This window comes from Elgaria multicarinata, chromosome 2 (genome assembly GCF_023053635.1).
Source record: "Elgaria multicarinata webbii isolate HBS135686 ecotype San Diego chromosome 2, rElgMul1.1.pri, whole genome shotgun sequence".
Lineage (NCBI taxonomy): Eukaryota > Metazoa > Chordata > Lepidosauria > Squamata > Anguidae > Elgaria > Elgaria multicarinata.
Genome location: NC_086172.1, coordinates 50,405,354 through 50,426,338, shown reverse-complemented (window position 1 = coordinate 50,426,338; position 20,985 = coordinate 50,405,354). Strand labels below are relative to the sequence as shown.

The 20,985-nt window shown below is 42.5% G+C and overlaps 1 protein-coding gene across 1 annotated transcript; it reads right to left on the bottom strand.

The window, feature by feature from the left end:
- Window positions 1–2,997: 2,997 nt before the first annotated feature.
- CYTIP (cytohesin 1 interacting protein) lies at window positions 2,998–18,710 on the bottom strand. Its single transcript, XM_063118622.1, has 8 exons — window positions 18,418–18,710; window positions 14,589–14,638; window positions 13,399–13,453; window positions 11,322–11,424; window positions 11,110–11,203; window positions 9,209–9,278; window positions 5,901–5,967; window positions 2,998–4,558 (listed from the first exon to the last, which is right to left on the bottom strand). The coding sequence occupies exons 1-8, from the start codon at window positions 18,586–18,588 to the stop codon at window positions 4,098–4,100; spliced, it is 1,071 nt and encodes a 356-aa protein (XP_062974692.1). The 5' UTR covers window positions 18,589–18,710; the 3' UTR covers window positions 2,998–4,097.
- Window positions 18,711–20,985: the final 2,275 nt, after the last annotated feature.

Genomic DNA, 20,985 nt, shown 5'->3' with positions numbered 1-20,985 from the left:
CTCTTACTGTCAGGAACTGAGGCTTAGGGGAGACATTTAGACTTTTATAAAGAGGGGGAAACTCCACAAAACCTGGGAAACTGGCATAGATGGTTGAGTGAAAGGGGGCAGGGCCAAGACAAGAAGGCAGGGCCCTCTGGGGAAACCCAGCAGGCCAGATTGGAACCCCAGGCCTGTTCTGTACCCCTGCTTGTGAAACATCTATTTCAGGGTAGGAGTGGGCAGATTTGCCTATTTCTGGTCCATATCAGTTTTCCATGTGTGCAATCCATCCCATTTTCTGCAATTTAAAAAAAAGGCATGAAAATTTGAAGTTAAATTGCACATGTCTCCCCATAAAATGTGTTTTTGTACACATTTTCCCTAAAATACATAATCTTGTTCACGTTTTTTGAGCTGAGAACAGGTTACTGATCCAAACCCCCAGCATCACAGCTTATCTAATAAGTCATGGTGGGCTGTGGTGGTCATGCAAACCAGGCCAATGTCTTTGAGGGTTGTCTTCACGGCACCGCTTCGGCACCGTATTCTCTTAAAAGCCTACAGCTTTGGGTGGGGACAGTTAATCCCCATGGCAGAAGGGAACACGGGCTTTCCAGTGGCCATTTGGCTCATCAGAACCACCCCCTGCCAAGTCTTCCTACTCTTCCGGTGACCTATCTGTGGTCGTGATTTGTCCTTAGAATGCCCCCGAACTGAAGCCGAAGCGAAGTCACCACCGACAGACAATGGAAGATGGTGGTGACCTTGCAGCAAAGCAAAAAGTCATAGTAAGTCCCTGACTTCTTAAATCCACAGCTTCAGGGAAAAGCCCCGTGGTGGCTGAGAATTGGCAGCTGCATCATACAACTGACGCAGCACTGCTGTGCAGCCACCATGGAGCAAATAGGGCATATAGACAGCCCCCGGGTACATGTTACTGACCCTTGGGAAGATTTTGTTTTTATATTTTATTTGTCTTTTAGTTTCTTAGTGAAAATTCACTGCACACGCTAACCAGTGAAAGGGGGAAGAGGGATCGAGCTCATAGTGCCAGAATAAAGTAACTCCCTTGCTTAAGTTCTTGCTGAGATGGAAGTAGTGGAACCATGCAGAGCTCTTTTCTGCCCATAGGACCTTTACCCAGTCACAGCAACTGACAGTTGACAGTCCCTGCGTCAGCATTACTCATTATCATAAGGCCCCTGTTACTGTGGCAATGGCTGATGTTTGCATAGTGGTATGACAGGAAACCACTTCCTCTCTCCCATGCTATATTCAACCTGCAGCTGTAAAGAAACTGAGTAATATATCTTCTCACCAAAGCCTTGAACTGCTTTCCCCATTTTGCTGCCTGCCAGATGTTTTGGACAACAGCTACAATTCCTCACCATTGGCCATGCTGGCTGGGCCTGATGGGAGTCTGTGGCAACCTTATGGAAAGAAGGAGAGGGCTCCTGTATCTTTAGCAGTTGTATGGAAAAGGGAATTTCAGCCGGTGTTATTTGTATGCGTGCAGCACCTGGTGAATTACCCTGTTCATCACAACAGTTAAAGCTGCAAGAGCCCTGCCCTCTTTTGTACCTGGTCACCTGCACCTACTGTAGAGTAAAAATTAAAAAGACATTTACTAGTTACGAATTTAAAGCAGTCTCTCATTGGGCTCCCAAAGGTGCCAGATACGTTCCCACACAATCTTCCATCAAGAGCAGATCCAGACCAGCTTAGATTTTACAAGGTTGTTGCATTACATGACTTCAGGCCATGCCATGGAAGATGGCTCCTAGTAGGCACTACTTGAACACATAAGGAATGGGTCATAAGGAAAGAATCAAATCACTTTCCCATCAGGTCTCCATTAGGGCTATCAGCAAAAAGACATTTTGCTGCCCAAGGCAAAGGACAAAATGATCCCCTCCTCCTCATTCTGTGTACACAAGTCTTCTGGGTTGGAAGTTAAATGTTACTTCAGTACTACCAACAGGACACTGTACCTGAGGGAAGCAACCAAACTCAGGCTGTGGGGTGCAGGCAGGCTATGTGACACACAGCTCAGTCATCCGGTACCTTGCCACCATTCCCGGCCCCTGCAGCATCTGCTGCCTGAGGAGGCTGCCTCACTCTGCCTAATGGTAGGACTGGCCTTGCTTCCGGTTCATTCTGCCTGAGGAGTGTGGGAGAGAAGGAAGGGTAGAGGACTTTGAGGCAACAGGGAAGGGAGACTGGGGCAGGATCTACCCTCCTCCTTTTAAATGAGTGGTGACAACTATTGGGGCCCAGCACACATGCTCCATATAGAGTTTTCAAACCATTTTCAAATTGTCATATCCTCCTTGGTGTAGATCTGGCCAAAATCTCAGCTCCTATCAAGGTAACAATACAACATGCTGGGGTTCCAGGAGCTATCTCCTCCATTGCAGGAGTCCCTCCTCTCATTCCTTCTTATCGACTACAGTACACAATCACAGTGATAAAGCCCATTTATTTATTTCATTTGGAAAGCATGTCCCCCTAAATTAAATGGAATTTATTTCCTGATCAGTGCATTTGAAATTAAAACCATATATTCCCATTCAAATTGTGTACTAAACTCCATTCATATATCTTGATGGGTTGATAAGAAAGATGGAATTGCTGCGTACAGTCAGCTATAAGTAATATGAAAAGTGGCAGTAGCATGGTGAGTTTTATTGCCTTGATTTCCAGATGGAAAAATAACTGCATTGAAACAAAGATTCTTGGCCTCGTGCCATCTCTTGCAAACTATGATATGGTCTGTCTCAAAGGAAAAATAATAAATATTCTAAAGCAAATAAGATTGATGTGCTTGCTACATTTGTACTCTATTCTTCCTCTAGAGCAAGGGGTCAAACCCAAGGCTCAAGGGCTGAATTCTGGCCACCTGGGGTCCCAATCTGGTCCTCTTGGGTTCCCCAGGTGACCACACCCCTTCCTTTGGCCCCACCCCTTCCCCTGAACATGTGATGATTTCCATGCCTTTGGGCATTTCCCCCTCATTCTAAAAGGTTGAAATGCCTCTCCTAAGACCTGGTTACTGGCAGTCAGAACTTTGGCCTCCCACTACTAGAAGGAGGTCCCTGAGAGACTCTCTGAAATTGAATTCGGTTCTCAGGCTGAAAGAGGTTTAACCTCCCTTCCCTAGGGAGCCCAGAGTTCCCAGGAGATTTCCTTTCCCCAGCACAGACCCATGTAGCTTCAGAGATGGGCCTACATAAGCATCTTCAAACCATAGATGTAGAAATGCAAATCTTAAAAATTCAGGTTTTTCAATTTGGATATTTAAATTTAATATCTTATTTTTGGCATGTTTGAGCTTTAATTTTTTGTGTTATTGTTTTTAAATTTTGATGAGTGTCCCCCAATATTTGCAATTTGTTGACGACCCTTGAGATTCCTTTTTGCAATTCAAATATTCATTTTCTATTCTTAAAAGCGGGTACAGGTGTAACACCATTTCAAATATATTTACAAACAACAACAACAACAACACCTTTCTAGTAAAGCACTTCCACTTACAGTGCTGTATTTTCTGTAAGACACTCTGGACACCTGCTGCCTAATGTGGCTGCCTCCCTCTGCCTAATGGTAGGGCTGGCCATTCTTCTTCCATGTGACCATAAAGGGATACAATACCAATGATGGGCAAATATGACCCTTTATTATCTGCATGGAGGAAATATTCTGGTAATACCAAGTGTGTGAACTGGGCCTTTGTTTTGCTTATCTAGAAAATAAGTATATTACCTAATTTTCTTATTAGCAGCTGAAGACTTGGGGAATAAGTAAATTCATGAGATATTAGTCCCTAGCACATACTGTATACTAATCATGTCAGGCCCATGTTGTGTCAACGTTATTAGTGAATACTGACCACCCTTCTCCCCCCAAAAATAATAATTCAAAAATTCATATATGTAGTCATTGCTGTAGTCTTGAGGCTATTTCAGGAAAAGAAATGAGTCTTTCAGTCTGAACTGTTTCACCTCTGCTGATTTCATTGATTGACAATCTGACGTGCAGGCACTACATGGTATCAAAGCCGCAAGTCGCAGCCCAAATTTTCAACAGAGACTGTAGTTCTGATCGTGTTCCAGTTGTCAGACACGACTTTCTTCCTCTTCCACGGCTCGGTGAAGGCCAGGGATGAAATTCAACAGCCGCTTTCGAATGCTACTCTTTCTGCTTTTCCGTGGGAGCGTCCCAAAAATGTTTGAGGTGTTGCCTTGATCCCACGAGGGGGATCTAGATCCGCTGCTAGTCACGCTGATGCTTCTGTGCCTTCTCAGTGAAGTCTTCACAATGGCAGTGTCTCTTGGGAGGAAGCAGTCATCCTCTGTGCTTGACTGCCGACTAAAGGCCCCATTAGCAAGATCCTCAAAAACACAGGCTTGGTAGAAGCTGTCCTCGCTGTCCACAGTCATTGAGCTTAAACGGCTTAAGCAGCTGCTTTCACTAGAAAATCGGGGTTTATTTGCAATGGCTGACCCTGGCCCGACACCATCTCCAAATAAGTTAGAAGAATCTAATCCCACAGAATCTAGTGGTGAATCCACTTCCCCTAGAAAAGTGGTAGAAGGATACAAGCATTACATCCTCAGAAACCTCAGTTTGCACAAGCGGGAATAAGGTACCGCCCTTGACCTTCCTGAAATATCATTTGAGTACTAGAGGACATTGTAAGCTGGGTGGAAGGGACTGTTTCACTTCTGTGTTCTGCTGGGCACACATCATATAAATGGGACAGCTGCTATAGCACAGTGGCTAAAGAGGAGAGAAATCCCTGGCTCAAATTTTGCCTCTACCATGACTTCCCTAGGTGACTTTGGTTCAAGTCACTCTCTCTTTCAGCCTCAGCTCCCTAGCTGTAGTAAGGGGAACAATAATACTGAGCTGATGTGCATGATGGGTAGAGTGTCAGACTTAAATTGCTGAGAATTAGGCCTCAAATTCCCTACCCATCATCATCATCATAATAATAATAATACATTATTTGTTACCCGCCTCTCCCTCTGGATCGAGGTGGGGTACAACACAAAAACAAATATCATATAACTAATTAAAACATTTAAAACTAATACATTATTAAAAGCAGTGCATTATTAAAAGGCAAATTTAAAATTCCCTAGGTTACATTGGGCCCGTCACTATCCTGCAACCTAACGTGTCTCACCACAACTCTTTCTGTTTGCATGTTACGGTCATCAATGCACGTCTCCTCTCTACTCACAAAGTTTCCCTTCCCCTCTCAGGTTCAAATTAGAGTTGAGCTTAACTAACTATCTGCATATTTGATGAGGGAGGGAGAAAAAACCCTAAGCAAAGTGCACATAAATCAGAAGCATTGTTCTGCTACTTGTTCAAGTCCTGCTTACTCTACAGCTCCTGATGTGACTGAAATATTCATTTTCCAGATCAACCAGAAAAGTTGATACAAGTGGGCAGAAAATGGATTGGTGCATTTATTTAAGGCATTTGTATACCATCTTTCATAAATCTTAATCCCAAAGCGGTTTACAATTATGTTTTTTTTTAAAGCAACAATAAAGTATACAATAACATTTTAAAAATCAGTAAAACAAATAACAAAAATAAGGAATGAATTTGAACAGCAGAGTGAAAACTTTCATTTTAAGTGTATAAAATATTACTTCCTAAAAGTGCCCAACCCATACCAAAGACAATTGTATATATAAAAATCATGCAAATGCTTTAATAACGGACAAAAAGCTGGTCAATATTCTTCTATAAAGCTACCTCCAAAGCTTTGCAGGGGTAAGAAAGACAAACCAAAATTGGCATGATGCAACTTCACACGTATTGAATGAGTTCGCATCATTTCTGTACAGGAAACTGGGGCAGCAATATTTTCTTACTTCCTATAAGAGAACAGGCAAACTTACCATTAGCAAGGTGGTGTTCTCGTAAGCACAGAGACTGAACTTCTACCAACTTTTCCTGCAGAGTTTTCTGTAAAAGGCAAACAGTGCTCACTGTAATTCAAAATTCTATGAACTTGAGTTGAAAAAATACACAAGTAAGGCATTGGAATCTAAAAGACCTTCTCCCTCAGAAATGACTGGCAAGCAATGCCATCATAACTTTTCATAAATTTTTGTGAACCACCCAGAGAGCTTCGGCTATTGGGTGGTATAAAAATGTAATAAATAAATAAATAAATAACTTTATATTAATGAAGCTGTTAAGTTTAGGGCCGGATCTACACTACTGCTTTAAAGTGCTTTATAACTGTTATAAAGCACTTTATAACTGTTATAAAGCACTTTAAAGCAGTAGTGTAGATCCGGCCCAGGAGATGTCATACCCTTGGTCAGCTGCAATAAGTGTTCCTGGAGAACGTGCATGCTTTCAAATAGGAACATAGGAAGCTGCCTTATATTGAGTCAGACCATTGGTCCAACTAACCCAGTGTTGTTGACACTGACTGGCAGCAATGACTCTCCGGGGTTTCAGGCAGGTTTTTTCCCCAGCTCTACCTGTAGATGTCAGGGATCGAATGTGGGACTTTCTGAATCAAAGCATGTGCTCTATCACCCAGCTACATTCCTCTGTATGAAATGGTACAATTAAAAAAATAAAGTAGGTGGCCTTCCCTGTGGAACCGGTCACATGGATATCAGACTATATATCCCAGATTCCAGCCAACACATGATACTTTTAAATTCAATTTCAGCACTTTCTAAAACTTTCCTTCAGAGAGAGAGAGAGAGAGAGAGAGAGAGAGAGAGAGAGAGAGAGAGAGAGAGAGAGAGAGCATCAGGCAGTTTATCCAAGCTTGGATAACGGACAGGACTGCAATCCACGCAGCATTCTTGCCCGTTGCCAAGCTTCCTAATAATCAACCACTGTGTTCTCATTAATCACAGCACTGAAAAGTCCGGCTCTCCAGTTCAGCTCAATCCTCGCTCTTTCTAGGCTGGATGGCAGGGGTCCCTTGCCTGCTTAGCTGCTTTAATCAAAGCACTTGCAGCCATTCCAGGCATCAGAGTCATTTGGAGGTCAAGCTCAGGTGGTGGTTCCACGTTATGTAAGTGGTTTAGCCAGGCACGTGGCCTTACCACCCTTCTGCCTTGGCTTCTGCTCCTCTGAAGAGTTTACACCAGGGGAGAAGAACACAGCAGAGCGAACAACAGCACAGCAGGGGGTGGAAAGGACCTTTCCCTCATATTCTGTGTTGGATATTGGCAGCATTGTTGTGGTGATGATTTATGGGGCGTTTCAGCAGCAACCAATGGTTCTAACCAAGATGAAGGCTCCATTGTGCTGGGGGGACTGTTAACCCTCTCCCTGCCAGAATTCCACTCAGTCTTCATCTATAGAAACAAGTCAGACACTGAGTAAAAGGAAATAATACTCCAAGGTGGTGAAATAAGTTCACACTAGAAGCCTATATCCAAATTAGGAATAATGATCTGTAGTCTCCAACCTAATGCCCAATATTTTTTAAAGGACTACATCTCTTTATCTATGCTAGGATATGGTTGTACAGCAGCCTTTTCCAACTGCTGTCCTCCAGTTGATTTGGATAAAAACTCTCAGCATTTCTGATCATTGGCGATGTGGGCAAAGGCTGATGGGAACTGAAGTCCAAAACATTTGGAGGGCACCAGGTTGAGGAAGGCTGCCATACCGTAATTCTGTTCCAATCTGATGCACCTGAAACTCTGGGCTTTTGCCAGTTTTGACTATGCTTGAAAGATCAGATGCAGCCCAAGACGGGTAGCGGGTATGCTCGGCCCCTCTCCACCATCCGCATATGGACAGCCCATCAGAATGTGTCTTATGGATATAAAATCTTAACATGTATAAGCCAAAATTGTGCAGTCAATTGCTAGATTTTTATTTGGGAACTGACTGTGCAGGGTTTTTGGCTTAGGCTCCATTCAGACTGACCATCCCTGAATGGATGGATGAGGATGGTGAGGGAAGGGCTGGTGTGCTGTTTACGCATGTAGGGCTGGATCGGACCATATTGCTTCAACTAGCCTGTGTAGATTCCATGGGACCACCCTGCAAATTTATAGAATTTAGAACAGGATACAGAATTTGGCTTTTAACTTGACCAAAACTAAATTTCTAATAATTGTGAGCTTAAAATTATGCGGGCAAAATCTAAGGAAGGTCTCAGTCAGACCCCACAAAAGGGCTGGACATGACTTTTGGTGATATGACCCTACATAGCACCAGATCTGAACTCCTGGTGCTACCATTTTCCATCTCTTTTACCTCTAACAGTGAAGTAAACATAAAACCACCACCAATGATTTAAAAAAAATGCCAAAGGAAAGCCAAAGGATGCCTTTTTGCTTGGCCTGCTGCCTTCACTAAGTCCCTTCCAGCTTGGCTTTTCATTTACCTCCTTGAAAAATTATTCCAAATGAAGCTGGTTTCAGGCAGCCGGCTCGGGTCGCCTCAGCCTTCCATCCTCCCGAGGTCGGTAAAATGAGTACCCAGCTAGCTGGGGGAAAGGTAATAACAGTCGGGGAAGGCAACGGCAAACCACCCCGCTATAAGGCCTGCCAAGAAAACGTCAGCAAAAGCTGGCATCCCTCCAAGAGTCAGTAATGACTCAGTGCTTGCACGAGAGAGGGGGAATATTCCAAAAGAAAAGACTGAATAATTTAACATTCTTTTAGAAACTGAAAATCTGATACATATTTTGAGGTCTATTTTGCATCCTTATCCAGGCTAGGCCCATCTGCCCTACCCTAATGATGCCAGTACTGGTGCAACATCCATCAGAGCTAGATTTGTCTAGTGCAGGGGAAGGCAAGTTAGACTACAACTCCCGTTATCCCTGATCACTGGCCATGCTGGCTGGTGTTGATGAGAGCCCAAAACATCTGGAGGCATCAGGTTGACTACCTCTGATCTAAGGAATCTTGTCACAGCACTCAGCAGCATAAATAATCCCTGATGCATGTTAGCCAGTTACTTTTAGGCAAAACACAGCCAAATAGCTAATTATTTTTACTTGTCTTTTTTTCATGCTATTACCTCTGTGATTTATGTTATTTTGTTGCTGGCATTTGATTTTATTAAATGCTACATTTAATATTAATACTTATTTATTTTATATTCATATTATATTAAACACATTCATTCACCTCCATGGAATACCTGGTTGCCTGCGGTGACCAGGCAAGCGATTAAATACAACGCGGCATTTTAGTACATGTAGAAATAGTACCTTCAAAAACCGCAGCTTGGTTTCCAGTTCCGTTCTTTTCACAATCAAGGCTTCATTCACAATAACTAACCTGTAACCAGAAAAACAACAATTAAGAATCCCAATCAAGTAATGAAAAAACAAGTAAGAAATTCACAATAGGAACTTTATATTATGTGCTTTGCCTGTTGAAAAAAAGCACTGTTGTGTCTTTTGCTCATTTGTTTTTCTTTTTGTTAGCTGTAAATAGCAAACATATTAATTAACGCAACGACGATGGTGATATGTTTATATTGCTTTGCATAAAATGTAATAATGCTAATATGAACTCAATATAATAATGTAAGAGGTAGCTATGCAGGATCAGGTCAAAGCTACATCTAGTCCAGTGCCCTGACTCCCAACGCTTGTGCCCACAGAAAGCTCACAAGAAGAGAAGGAAGGAGATGGCCCCCCTCAGCCGCTTGCCCTGTTATATAGTAAACATCTCGCTTTATTGTGGAAATGAACAGAAATTTACAGATGTTTGAGACAGATAGGCACAGTGGCAGGGTTGTCAGTGAGATAACAAGCTAAAGCTGCTTTCCTCAATCTGGTGCCCTGCAGATATTTTGGATTTCAACTCCCATCAGTCTCAGCCTGGAATGCTGGGAAATGTAGTTGTAAACATGTGGAGGCCACGGGTTGCAGGAGGCTGAACTAAAGGAACAGCTGACAGCTGAGATGGATGAAGGATAAAACTGCTACTTTGCTTCAGCAGTGATTCCTCTCTAACCCAAGAAAATACAAGGTAATGGTTAATAATGTGAAGCAATACCAAATCCATTTGTGAATAAATGCCCTAGAGTGGATGTCGCAAAGAGCTATTTCTGAACTGTTTGGAAAAAGGACAAATACGAGAAAGGCTGTGCCCTTCTGGGTTGAGGCCCATTGATACGTTCCATGTGAGCCAAGGAGCAATAGTAATCTAATCAATTGTCAACCTGCATGTCATTTTTCAGGGCAAACTGAGTACTCTCCAAGGTTCTAAAAATAGATTCTGGGCTCATCTACACCAAGCAGGATATTCCACTCTGAAAGTGGGATGAAAGTGGTATATAAAAGGCAGGAGCCACACTACTGCTTTATAGTGGTATTAAAGTGCATTGACAACTGTTGGGGCCCATGACACATACTATATACTGCTTTCATACCGCTTTCATAGTGTTATATCCTGCTTAGTGTAGATGTGTCATGGGCCCCAACAGTTGTCAGTGCACTTCAGTACCACTATAAAGCAGTAGTGTAGATCATGTGGTGCACTTCAATACTGCTATAAAGCAGTAGTGTGGCTCCTGCCTTTTATATACCACTTTCATACCGCTTTCATAGTGGAATATCCTGCTTGGTGTAGATGACCCCTGAGCTGCAGATGGCTCACCTCGTGTGCCCCGTTTTCCGGCAGAATTGGGCTCCTGCAGCCCACCCAACAGACAGGCTGGTGGGAGCCCAATTCCGCTAGGTAACAAGGCGCGTGAGGATGACACCTCTCGTGCACCCTGTGTGGTGGCTGCAACAGCAGCCCGGGGCAAATTGGGGTGGAGCAGGGCACCCATACTGGGTCATAGGTGGCTCATGGGCTGCTCACCCCTGTTCTATATCCTTCTACATTTCAATGTATCTCATTGATCCATCATTGGTGACTGTGTGCTCCTGTGGCCTTTTCTCAACCTCTATACACCAGTGTGTTCACTCTTATTTGCAGTAGCATTTCACTCTAGACAAAATAACTTCATTTCTTCTTCAGCATGTGAAAAATCAGTGCAACAGCAGCAGCAATAACGAACCACCACCACTACAGAAAAAAACAATCAAACCAACCCTTTTCTCTTCTTTGAGCTCTCAGAGCCTCAATACACAGGCCCATAAGGCTTCTTGATTACCTTAAAAGATTCCCTGATGATTTCATCAAGTCCACCATTTCCTTGCGGCAGAGCCTCTCTGTGCTCGTTCCATTGATACTGGTCAGAATATAACCTGTGACGATGGCAAAATGGAAGTAATTAGATGTTGAACGTTCAGCGCGGTCTCTGTATCCTCAAAAGGCAGTAAAGTGAAACAGGGGGACAGGCTAGAATGGGGAAAGACTAGTTACCGCTTTGGAGTCCGGAAAGAAAGGCAGGGCTTCCTTCTTTTACTTTGCAGACATAAGCATAAGTTTCCAAGAAGTTATTACTTTGACGCTGAAATGGAAGAACCTGTAAATAATGTCAGAAACACCGTGTTGTTAATAGCAGACTTGCAGCCTGAGGCCCCAATACGCAGCTCTCAACTACGGTGGCTATGTGTCCTACTGAAGAGTGGACAGTCCTCTATTTGAAGAGTTGTTGGAGGACAATCCTTGTTTAAGGGTGTCCTCTATTTATTTAGCAAAAAGAATTACAAGAAGGGAAAGCAGGACCCTTAAAGTTGCCAATGAACAGTTCCACGAGGTTTGAGAAAGCTGGAGAACATCCAAGCTTCAAGATTTATTTATTTATTTTGTAAAGCGCCCAGAGAGCTTCAGCTATGGGGCGGTATATAAATGTAATAAATAAATAAATAAATAAATCTAGGGATTTATTCTCCAAAGTAGCCTAGTATGGCCTACAGAAATCTCTTTTAAAAATGTCTCAGAGAATACATTATGTGGCTACTTTGAAGAATAAAATTGTGCTTCAGCACAGTTTTTACATCTTGGGGCTTAAGATGCAATCCTATGCATGTTAGACAGAGAAAAGACCTACAATTTCCAGCATGCCTCTGCCAGCTGCTCAGATTGAGCAGGCAGGAACACAGGTCAGCCTTCTCCACGAGGGGGAGATGTATTGTATTTCTATTTAAATTATACTAATTATTTCTAAATTTCCATCTATACGTCTAAATTAGCATGTGCAAATTTTATGCAAATCCATGTCCTCTAGTGTGTGTGTGTGTGTGTGTGTGTGTGATGCATTTCCTCTTTTTTGGCAAAATGTAAGTGGCCACCCTAATCTCTGCCTGTAGCAGTGGGCATGCCACCCAGTGCTAACCCAAACAGTTCCTTTTTCTAGAATAATATTTTTAAAAAAGCTAACAGGAAAATAACAGGAACAAGCACGCTCCCCACTCAGCAACAAGTGCTCTCCTTCTCCTTCGTTATATTTGCAAGATTACCACAAACTACTCAAGAATAATTAGGAGGAGGCTGCTCCTATTGCTCCACAGAAGTAGTAATAATTCATCTGTGGCTCCGGTGTGTTTCCCCAGCTGTTAGACGGGCTGAAAGAGGGAGGAGAAAGGCAGGGCAGATAGAGCGCCCCAGGGCATGACTAGAAGAGGGGGTTGGAGGGGTAGGATCTCGCTATTTCATGATCACAAGATCGTCCCCCTCCTCTACACGTCCCAGGAGGAAGAGGAAGTCGCAGCCGCCATTTTGTTTTGTTTTGTTTTTTCAATCGGAAAAGAGCGCAGGAGCACTCCTGCGCAAAATGTGAGGTTTTTCTTTTTTAAAAAAACCCTCCTGCTCTCCCCGCCCCGGATCCCGGGTCCTGTAGGTTACTCACAAGGAGTCGGGACAAAAATGGGATGGCAGTCCACACGTTCTGCAGTGTCGGGATCATCCCGAGACAGCAGAAAAATCAGAATGTATTGGTAGGGCGATATCCCAAGCCAATGGAGGTATCATCCCTCCCTGCTCACGGGATGCCCTGTGCGTCATGTAGATGCACAGGGATGATCCCAGGATGATCACCAGGATATTGCCCCGACTAGCCATGCCCCCCAGTTTCATGCCTCAAAAGCCCCTTTCACTCTTCTATCAGCAATCAGTGCTGAAAAACAGCACTAATTGCCTGGCCTCCTGCAGGAAGATGGGCTCTGGCTCTTATTCCCCAAGACTCTACAGAAATGCATGGCAAAGTAGTTGTGAAATGCAGGCTGTGCATTAGTGGCATAGAGAAAATCCATGTGTGTTTGTATGAGAGAGAGAGAGAGAGAGAGAGAGAGAGAGAGAGAGAGAGAGAGAGAGAGAGAGAGATGTGAATTAGATCAGGATTGCAGGACTGGGAAATGAGATTTAACATTCCTCGCCTGTTCCGGGTTTTTTTCAATTTTCTTCCTCACAAGAAACTGCTTTTTGCTGTTTCATATGCCTCATGGGTAGATGGGACCACAGCCACGGACTCCCTCTGTACACAAAATTAAAGCCTCACCTGAATTTCAAATCCAAATGTTTCATTATCTTCTTTCAGGATCTTAAGTGACTTTCTGCATTAAAGTACAAGAAAGTTATTAACAATCCATTCAAGAGGTAGAATGTCTTTAAAACTTTATATAGGATGAATGTGCTATTCATCACACATGTCAGTAATACTTAACAAGTGCACTGAGAATTCTTCAGTCAGAGATTTCACCCTCCCACTGCTCCTTGCCAAAGACACTTGGACTTGGACTGTTTACAGACCAAATCTTCTCAGATGAGTTCCATAGCCCTCCGGAACAGATATTTTGGTGCATGGGTGGGTGGGGGGTGCAGGGCAGGGGAAATCGCCCTTCTACAAGTTAGTTGATAGAAGCAGCAGAATGACCTCATTGGATTCAACCCATTGATCTGGGCCAAATCATTACGAATGTGGAATAAAAAGCAGGAAATAACACTATGAAAGTGGCATGTGGATTGTAGCTCAACAGTTACCAGTACACTTCAATACCACTATAGAACAGTAGTGTAAATCTAGCCCAGATTTGCATGTCACAGTGGCAATCTTGCATTGTTTAACCCAGAAACACCCTGTTCCTCAGTTGTTCCATGATGAGTGAACCTCGAAACCATAGGCAATTGTTGGCTTAATTCTGGGTTTTATAAACAACCCAGAGTTCTGGATTTGCAAATCATGAAATAACTCACAAAGAGGGCATTCCTGGGTTGTTAATTAAAAGTAGAAACAGTGAACACACAACTTGTGTGCTCAGCTCATTCCTGCAATTCCTGGGTTAAACAGTCCAGGAATTCCTGCTGTGACGTGTAAACCAAATTCAATGTGTCTACCAATAGGTAGGACAGGGAATTGTTCAGATCTCCACTATGGAGATGATCTGCCACACCCTACATTTCAAGAGGATTTTCCCCTAAACCCAAGCTCCATTCCCAACATTATTTCTCTAACTCCATCCCATTTCAATATGGCATGTATTGCATTAGCTACTGGGTTCAGGGGTGGGTTGCCCTTATGAATGACTTCCAGTACTCTCCTGCCCATAGATTCCACTGCAGATGGTCTTCATCATTCAAGACTGTGATCTTCATCATTCAATAGGTGTGGTGTGCCTCCATATACAATTATTACATTATTGTTTGTATAATAAGCTTGTACTAAAAGAGAGGAAATTATGTCTTTATTACCTTTGTGGTCCAGAAGAGTCACCCAAGGAACTTGTTCTACTTAAAGCAAGCTAGAAACAGAAAGACAGTGGGTTACATTAGAAATCTAACTTTTTCTATAATACAAAATTCATGAATGTGCTAGATGAAAGCTTTACATATGGAGCAATAGAGATGCTGATAAGAGCAACCGGATTTCTTTACTGGATCATATAAGGGCCTTATGGTCCACCATCCTTTTAACAGGGCCATGAGCTACCCAGATGCCTCTGGAAGCTCAAAGGCAGGACACAATGGAGAAGATAGCCCTCCCCTCTTGAATGCCCTCAGTTTAGGAACATAAAAACATTCAAAGAGCCCTGCTGGATCAGAACAAGGGTCTGCCTCATAGAGCATTCTGTTTTCCAGTCCAACCAAGTACATCTGGAAAGCCCGCAAGCAGGCCATGAGGGCAATAGCCCTCTCCCGCTGTTGTTCCCCAGCAACTGGTACTGCCTTGAGTAGCTATTATGACTGCCTAGTAACCCCTGACACACAAATCTATGCAGGATGCGATTATCTGGCACTTTTGGTAGTCAGAAGTATACTTCTTATAAACGTGGATATTTCATTCTACTAGCGTAGCTAATAGCTTTTGATGAACTAATTCTCCGTTAATTTGTCTGAAGTTCCCTTCAAATATATCTAAACTTGTGCCCATCACACATCCTATGACAGTGAGTTCTACAAGTTAATTTCATGTTCTGTGAGGGAAGCACTTCTTTCAGCCTGCTACAGAATCTTGTTCTAATATGTTTTAATGGTCACTAATACTTAATACATTTCTAATACCTATACGCATGATGAATAATTATATGTAGTTATGACTTTCTCATCCTCTAAAAAATTATATGTTGCTGGAGAACAATGCCATAACATAGGCTTCCTGTGTGTGAGTTCTATATGAATATATCTTTGCCACTATGTCATACTGTAGCCTTCTCCTACTCCCCAGACAAAATACTCATGGTACCATGTTCAAGAATATCAATTAACTGTGAAAACGGATGGAGTGGAGAACATCACTTTCCAGCAATTTGTAGAAGTTTTAGTGGGGAGCTGAATGTATGAACTTGGAAATTCTATAATCTACTTAGCACTGCTGCTATGAATCCTGCTATCTAAGGAGAATTTACCCCTGACTAACCTAAGTCCTGTTGACTTCAGTGGGTCAAATCTAAGCATGACTGGACACAATCTTTTTTAAATAAGTGCTCCATGATATCTGCTGTCATGGGTAGCAGACAAGAAGTTTACCACATGCTTGTATGCACAACCTAATAAGTCACCAATTGGTGAATGCCCATGGTTGTCAATATCCACCCAGTTTTTAAAACCTTATGTCTACATGCCCAAGAAAGCAAAAGAAGATGTAGAAGCCCTACTCTTACCTCCAGTAATCAAACACTGTAGAACCCCTGCTAGTACCCAGTCCAATCCTCGCTCTTCACCCAGCCAAACCAAACCTACTTTCCAGAGCTACAGAACAATCTCTGTCTTACCACCCATTACTGATCCTTTGGCCATAGCTAGACCTAAGGTTTATCCTTGGATCATCCAGGGGTCAAACCTGTTCATCTAGGTGACACACAGGGGATCCAGTGCTCAGGCAGGGGCGAACCCTGGATGATCCCAGGATAAACCTTAGGTCTAGCTGTGGCCTTTGTTTCCCATCTCCTCTAATTGAGCTTTTCTATAAAAGGCTATTAATCACTGCATCAACTTTTGATTTCATCGCAGAATTGAGATCCAAATTCTACACAAAAAAATCCTGGGAAAGTGTGCTTAAAAATAGAAGCAAAACTGGAGGACCATGGTGTCGGCTAAAGAACCCATAAAACATGTGAATAAATACTTCACGTAGAAAAGCTTCTCTCCCAGCAGACGCTTCCCATTTCCACCAAGGGGAGCCATCTCATTGTTCCCCATATTAGATAGTTATCAGATATATTTTATAGAAGCATTTATTGCCAAAAATAAAGCAGTAAAAAAAAGGGAAGAAGGTTGATTTATATGAATCACAATGGAAATAAAATGTCCATAAACAGTTCTGAAAAATGACAAAATGGAGAGGAGATGGCTACAACCATTTTTATCCTCCCCTCTTCTCCCCCCCCCACTGCCCCACATGACTGATTAATATGAAACTGCTTTTTACTATCATTGCAAAAAGGCATCCAAAACTCAATCATCACCATAGCCTGAAGTTACATGAATGATCCTTGAGGGGGGAAATCTCAACCCTCCTAAAGTGAAAATTAAGAATTAAAAATATAATCATAGAATCATAAAATCATAGAATAGTCAAGTTGGAAGGGGCCTATAAGGCCATCGAGTCCAACCCTGCTCAATGCAGGAATCCACCTTAAAGCATCCCCAACAGATGGTTGTCCAGATGCCTCTTGAATGCCTCTAGTGTGCGAGAGCCCCCAACCTCCCTAGGTAACTGGTTCCATTGTCGTACTGCTCTAACAGTCAGGAAGTTTTTCCTGATGTCCAGCCGGAATCTGGCTTCCTGTAACTTGAGCCCGTTATTCCGTGTCCTGCACTCTGGGATCCTTCTTAGCGCATTTGTAAATGGAGAGCAATCCCAAGCATGGCACAACTAGCCAATTAGCAAGCAGTAGCAGCGCAAATTGTCAGAGATTGCTCGATCTGTGAATCGATCATGGGCACAGAGCCCATGGCTGTGGCTGCTTTTAAAAAAATCTAACCAGAGAGCAAGCAAACACCCAGTACAGGCCTGGCCTGGCCACTTTCCTGCTGACTGTTAGGAAGAACTATGGTTGTACATTCTCTTTACTGATCCTGCTCTTGTTTACAAGTCCAGCCCAAAACATTTTGCTGCTTGTGGTAGAGTAGCAAATGGCAATCCTCACAAGAATGTGCAGAGTATCTAAGGGTGGGCAAGTTGTTTGGTCACCTGAGGCAGAAAATCCCACAAGTGCCTCTCCTTTGGCATATCAGCAGCAGCAGCAACAACAACATCATCATCAACATCATCATCAAATAAATTTAAAAGTAACAATTTTCCTGCCCTCTCATGGCACCCAAATTCAACTGTCTGAGCAACTGCTTTCCTCTGTTTTATGGTAGAGTTGTCCCTGTGCGAGGCTGTGCCCTTAAAAGGTGTCCTTAGCAGAAGCCTTGACACAGAAAAAATATACAGGTGCAGTTTTCCCAGACATGGAGATAAATGGTGTGAAAACTTTCACCTGCTACATTCCCGTGAATTGGGCAGCAGTTAACATTTATTTATTTATTTATTTATTACATTTTTATACCGCCCAATAGCCGAAGCTCTCTGGGCGGTTCACAAAAATTAAAACCACAAAAAACATCCAACAGGTTAAAAACACAATTTCGAAATACCGTATAAAAAGCGCAACCAGGATAAAACCACTCAGCAAAGTTGATTATAAGATTAAAATACAGAATTAAAACAGTAAAATTAAATTTAAGTTAAAATTAAGTGTTAAAATACTGAGTAAATAAAAAGGTCTTCATCTGGCGACGAAAGCAGTACAGTGTAGGCGCCAGGCGGACCTCTCTGGGGAGCTCGTTCCACAACCGGGGTGCCACAGCGGAGAAAGCCCGCTGTGTTCTTCCATCTCAAGAACTAAGATGGAACTCCTAAAATCAGCAGACAGATAATAAGAATTCGACTTATTATCTTGCCCAGCAAACCCACCACATCAATTGTCAGCCAAACCTTGAAAATAAATGAAATATGAGCCCAAATGGCCACAACCAAAATGTGAAGCATGGATTCACAAGAAAAGTTCTGCAAAGTTCTAGAGTGAAAACGTACCTGTTTGTAGTCCCTAGACAATGTCCCCAATGAATTTATGGGTGCCTGGGTCCTTTTGTTGTCCAGTGGTGGGCTACTGACTGGGTCCAAGCAGGGGGTGTAAGCTGAGCTTACACAGTAGCCCACACAGTTGGCATTACCATTCTGTTGAATGAGCCTCTTTAAGGACATCTTGCATTCGTCTAGAAGTCATTCACAAGCTGGCATTGCTTAAAGAGCCTTGCACAAGTGAGGAAGCGAAGTAAAAACATAACCTACACTGTGTGCAAAATTATACACACAGAGAGGAAAAGGAGGGGGGAGGCCATGTGACTTGTGGTTTCGATGCAGGTTACATAAATCTCTTCTCTCACATCACTCAATGTTACTCAATGTTTCTTTTTAAGCCTACAAGAGTTGGGCCTTGCAATTAAAGCAATCTGCTTATTCCTCCCCCTGCTCCCACTCCTTTGAGGCAAGCAGAAGTGACTCTGATCATGCAGTCTTTATGCCCCTTGGTAGTTTGTGACTAAAACAACATCTGGCTTAACATGTCCCTGGATTTGATGAGTTTGTTGCTTTTAGAGGGCTTGTTTAGCTGCTGCTGCTTCCTTCCATTTTCCATTTTTTAAACATTTTGAAGTATGAATACATTTTTTTTAAAAAAACCAGTGCTTAAATGTAAAGTGGTGAATCTTCAAGCAAAAGAAGAGCTTTCTTAGAGAAGTATAATTTGTTTTAGAGAGGCTCCAGTTTCACTCTGACTTGGCATGGGCTGAGAATGAGAATGTGGTGGATATCACCTATTGTTTTCAGAGTTTTATGGTTGGGCACTTTTAAAGCATACTGCAAGTCTTCTTAGCCATACTCTTTAAGATACTCTTATGCTTAAACCAAGGATAAGAATGACCAATTCACCAGCTCAGAGTTGAAAACACAGTTCTGCATATGTGTGGCCCATGTTCAACAGAGCACGATGAGACATATGTGCAAAAGTTTTTGAATTCTCCCTCTCTCCCTCCCTCCCTCTCCCTGAAATGCTTGGTAATTGCTCTGAAAGTATTCATACTATTTACCCACTTGCTTTGTAGGTAATAATAATAATAATAATAATAATAATAATAATAATAATAATAATAATTCTTACCCGCCTCTCCGTTTGGATCGAAGTGGGGAACAACAATAAGTATAGATACATAAAATTGATTAAAAACATAGTACACATTATTAAAACATCCCAAGACGTACATGTTTTAAAAATATTAATCTATTGCTTTCACTGAAATGCTTGCTCATTGCTATGAATTATGTGACCTGACCAAATAGGTTAAAAAAACAAAAGCCTGGGACACGAGGAGGCACTGACGCGCCTCCTCCAAAGAAAAGAGGAAGGAAAAAAACCTGGGAGACGAGGAGGTGCGGGTGCCCCGTGCACGGATGCTTCTCCTCACATGCACACCACCACACTGGCTCCTTCGTGTGGGGATAATGCGAAGGAGGGCAAATGCAGGGTTTTGGGGGCTCACGGTGCCAATATGCCGCTGTCAAGATGAGCCCCAATTCTCTCTGTTGTTTCTTGTGAATGTTTTATGTGAGCTGTTTAGCTTCATCCCACGTACCTGTTTCCCTTGAATTATCCCCTACAGCGCTAAGCTGTCATTGTTGTTGTTGCTGCTAGCAAATCACACCCCAGGCGGCAGCACTCCTAAGATTCTTTGCGTACTAGGAAATGGAATTAAGGGGGGGAAAGTAAAAAAATATTTAAAAAATCAACGGATGACCCAATCTGATTCAAATTTGGTATGCTTAAAGCTCTCCTTAATATCTATTACTGTGCCAATTTTGATGTCTTTATCTTTAAAACTTACGCAGATGTAAGCATTTGTTTAATTCTTCTTTAAACATATCAAATCCTGCTCCTGCACCCCCAGTGGCCGCTCAGAAAACAACAAATGATTTGTTCCAAAACTAGTAGCAAAATAGACCGGGTCTTTTGGCTTTATGGCACAAGAAAAGCAGGATGCATGGGAGTACTTCACAGTCAAAGCAGATTATAAACTGGAAAACTTCAGAGTCCTTTGCACACAATTCACAGTGATTGCACAGTAAAATCCTGGTGTGATAAAGCTTGTTGTCTCACATCCATATTACTGTTCCCTCATGTGTTCATTTTTGTTGGTGAGGATATATTTTCAAGTAGCTGTCCTTCAAGGCTTGTGCTGGAAGTTACAATTTCCACTGAGCAATACAATGAGATGCATGCACATGGCATAATCCTGCACATATGCTAACAATAGAAAAAGGGAGAGACATCTCAGATAGCAACCATTTGCCCTGTGAACTTTCATTGAGAAAGTTCGTAACTGCCATACTGATTTGGAATCGAGCATGTCGGAGTTCACTCCTACCTAGAACATTCCCAGCCATTCTTATGCACATATATGCATGAATGTGTGTATTGTGTAAACCAGGCAATTAACTATTACAATTAGCAGCAATTTGCAAGACCATGTAGCTTTCATTGTTGCTTCACGTATCCTCCACACACCATATTTGGCACAATTGCAGGAACATATAATGAAGGAACGT

Bases quoted from the DNA above. Each gene is read 5' to 3' on its own strand.
- CYTIP (XM_063118622.1), bottom strand. From the start codon at position 18,588: ATGTCCTTAAAGAGGCTCATTCAACAGAATGGTAATGCCAACTGTGTG. The intron at 9,279-11,109 runs GTAATCAAGAAG...TTCTGGTTACAG, and splicing joins TCATCAGGGAATCTTTTAAG to GTTAGTTATTGTGAATGAAG. The intron at 4,559-5,900 runs GTAAGTTTGCCT...CCACTTTTCTAG, and splicing joins AGAACACCACCTTGCTAATG to GGGAAGTGGATTCACCACTA.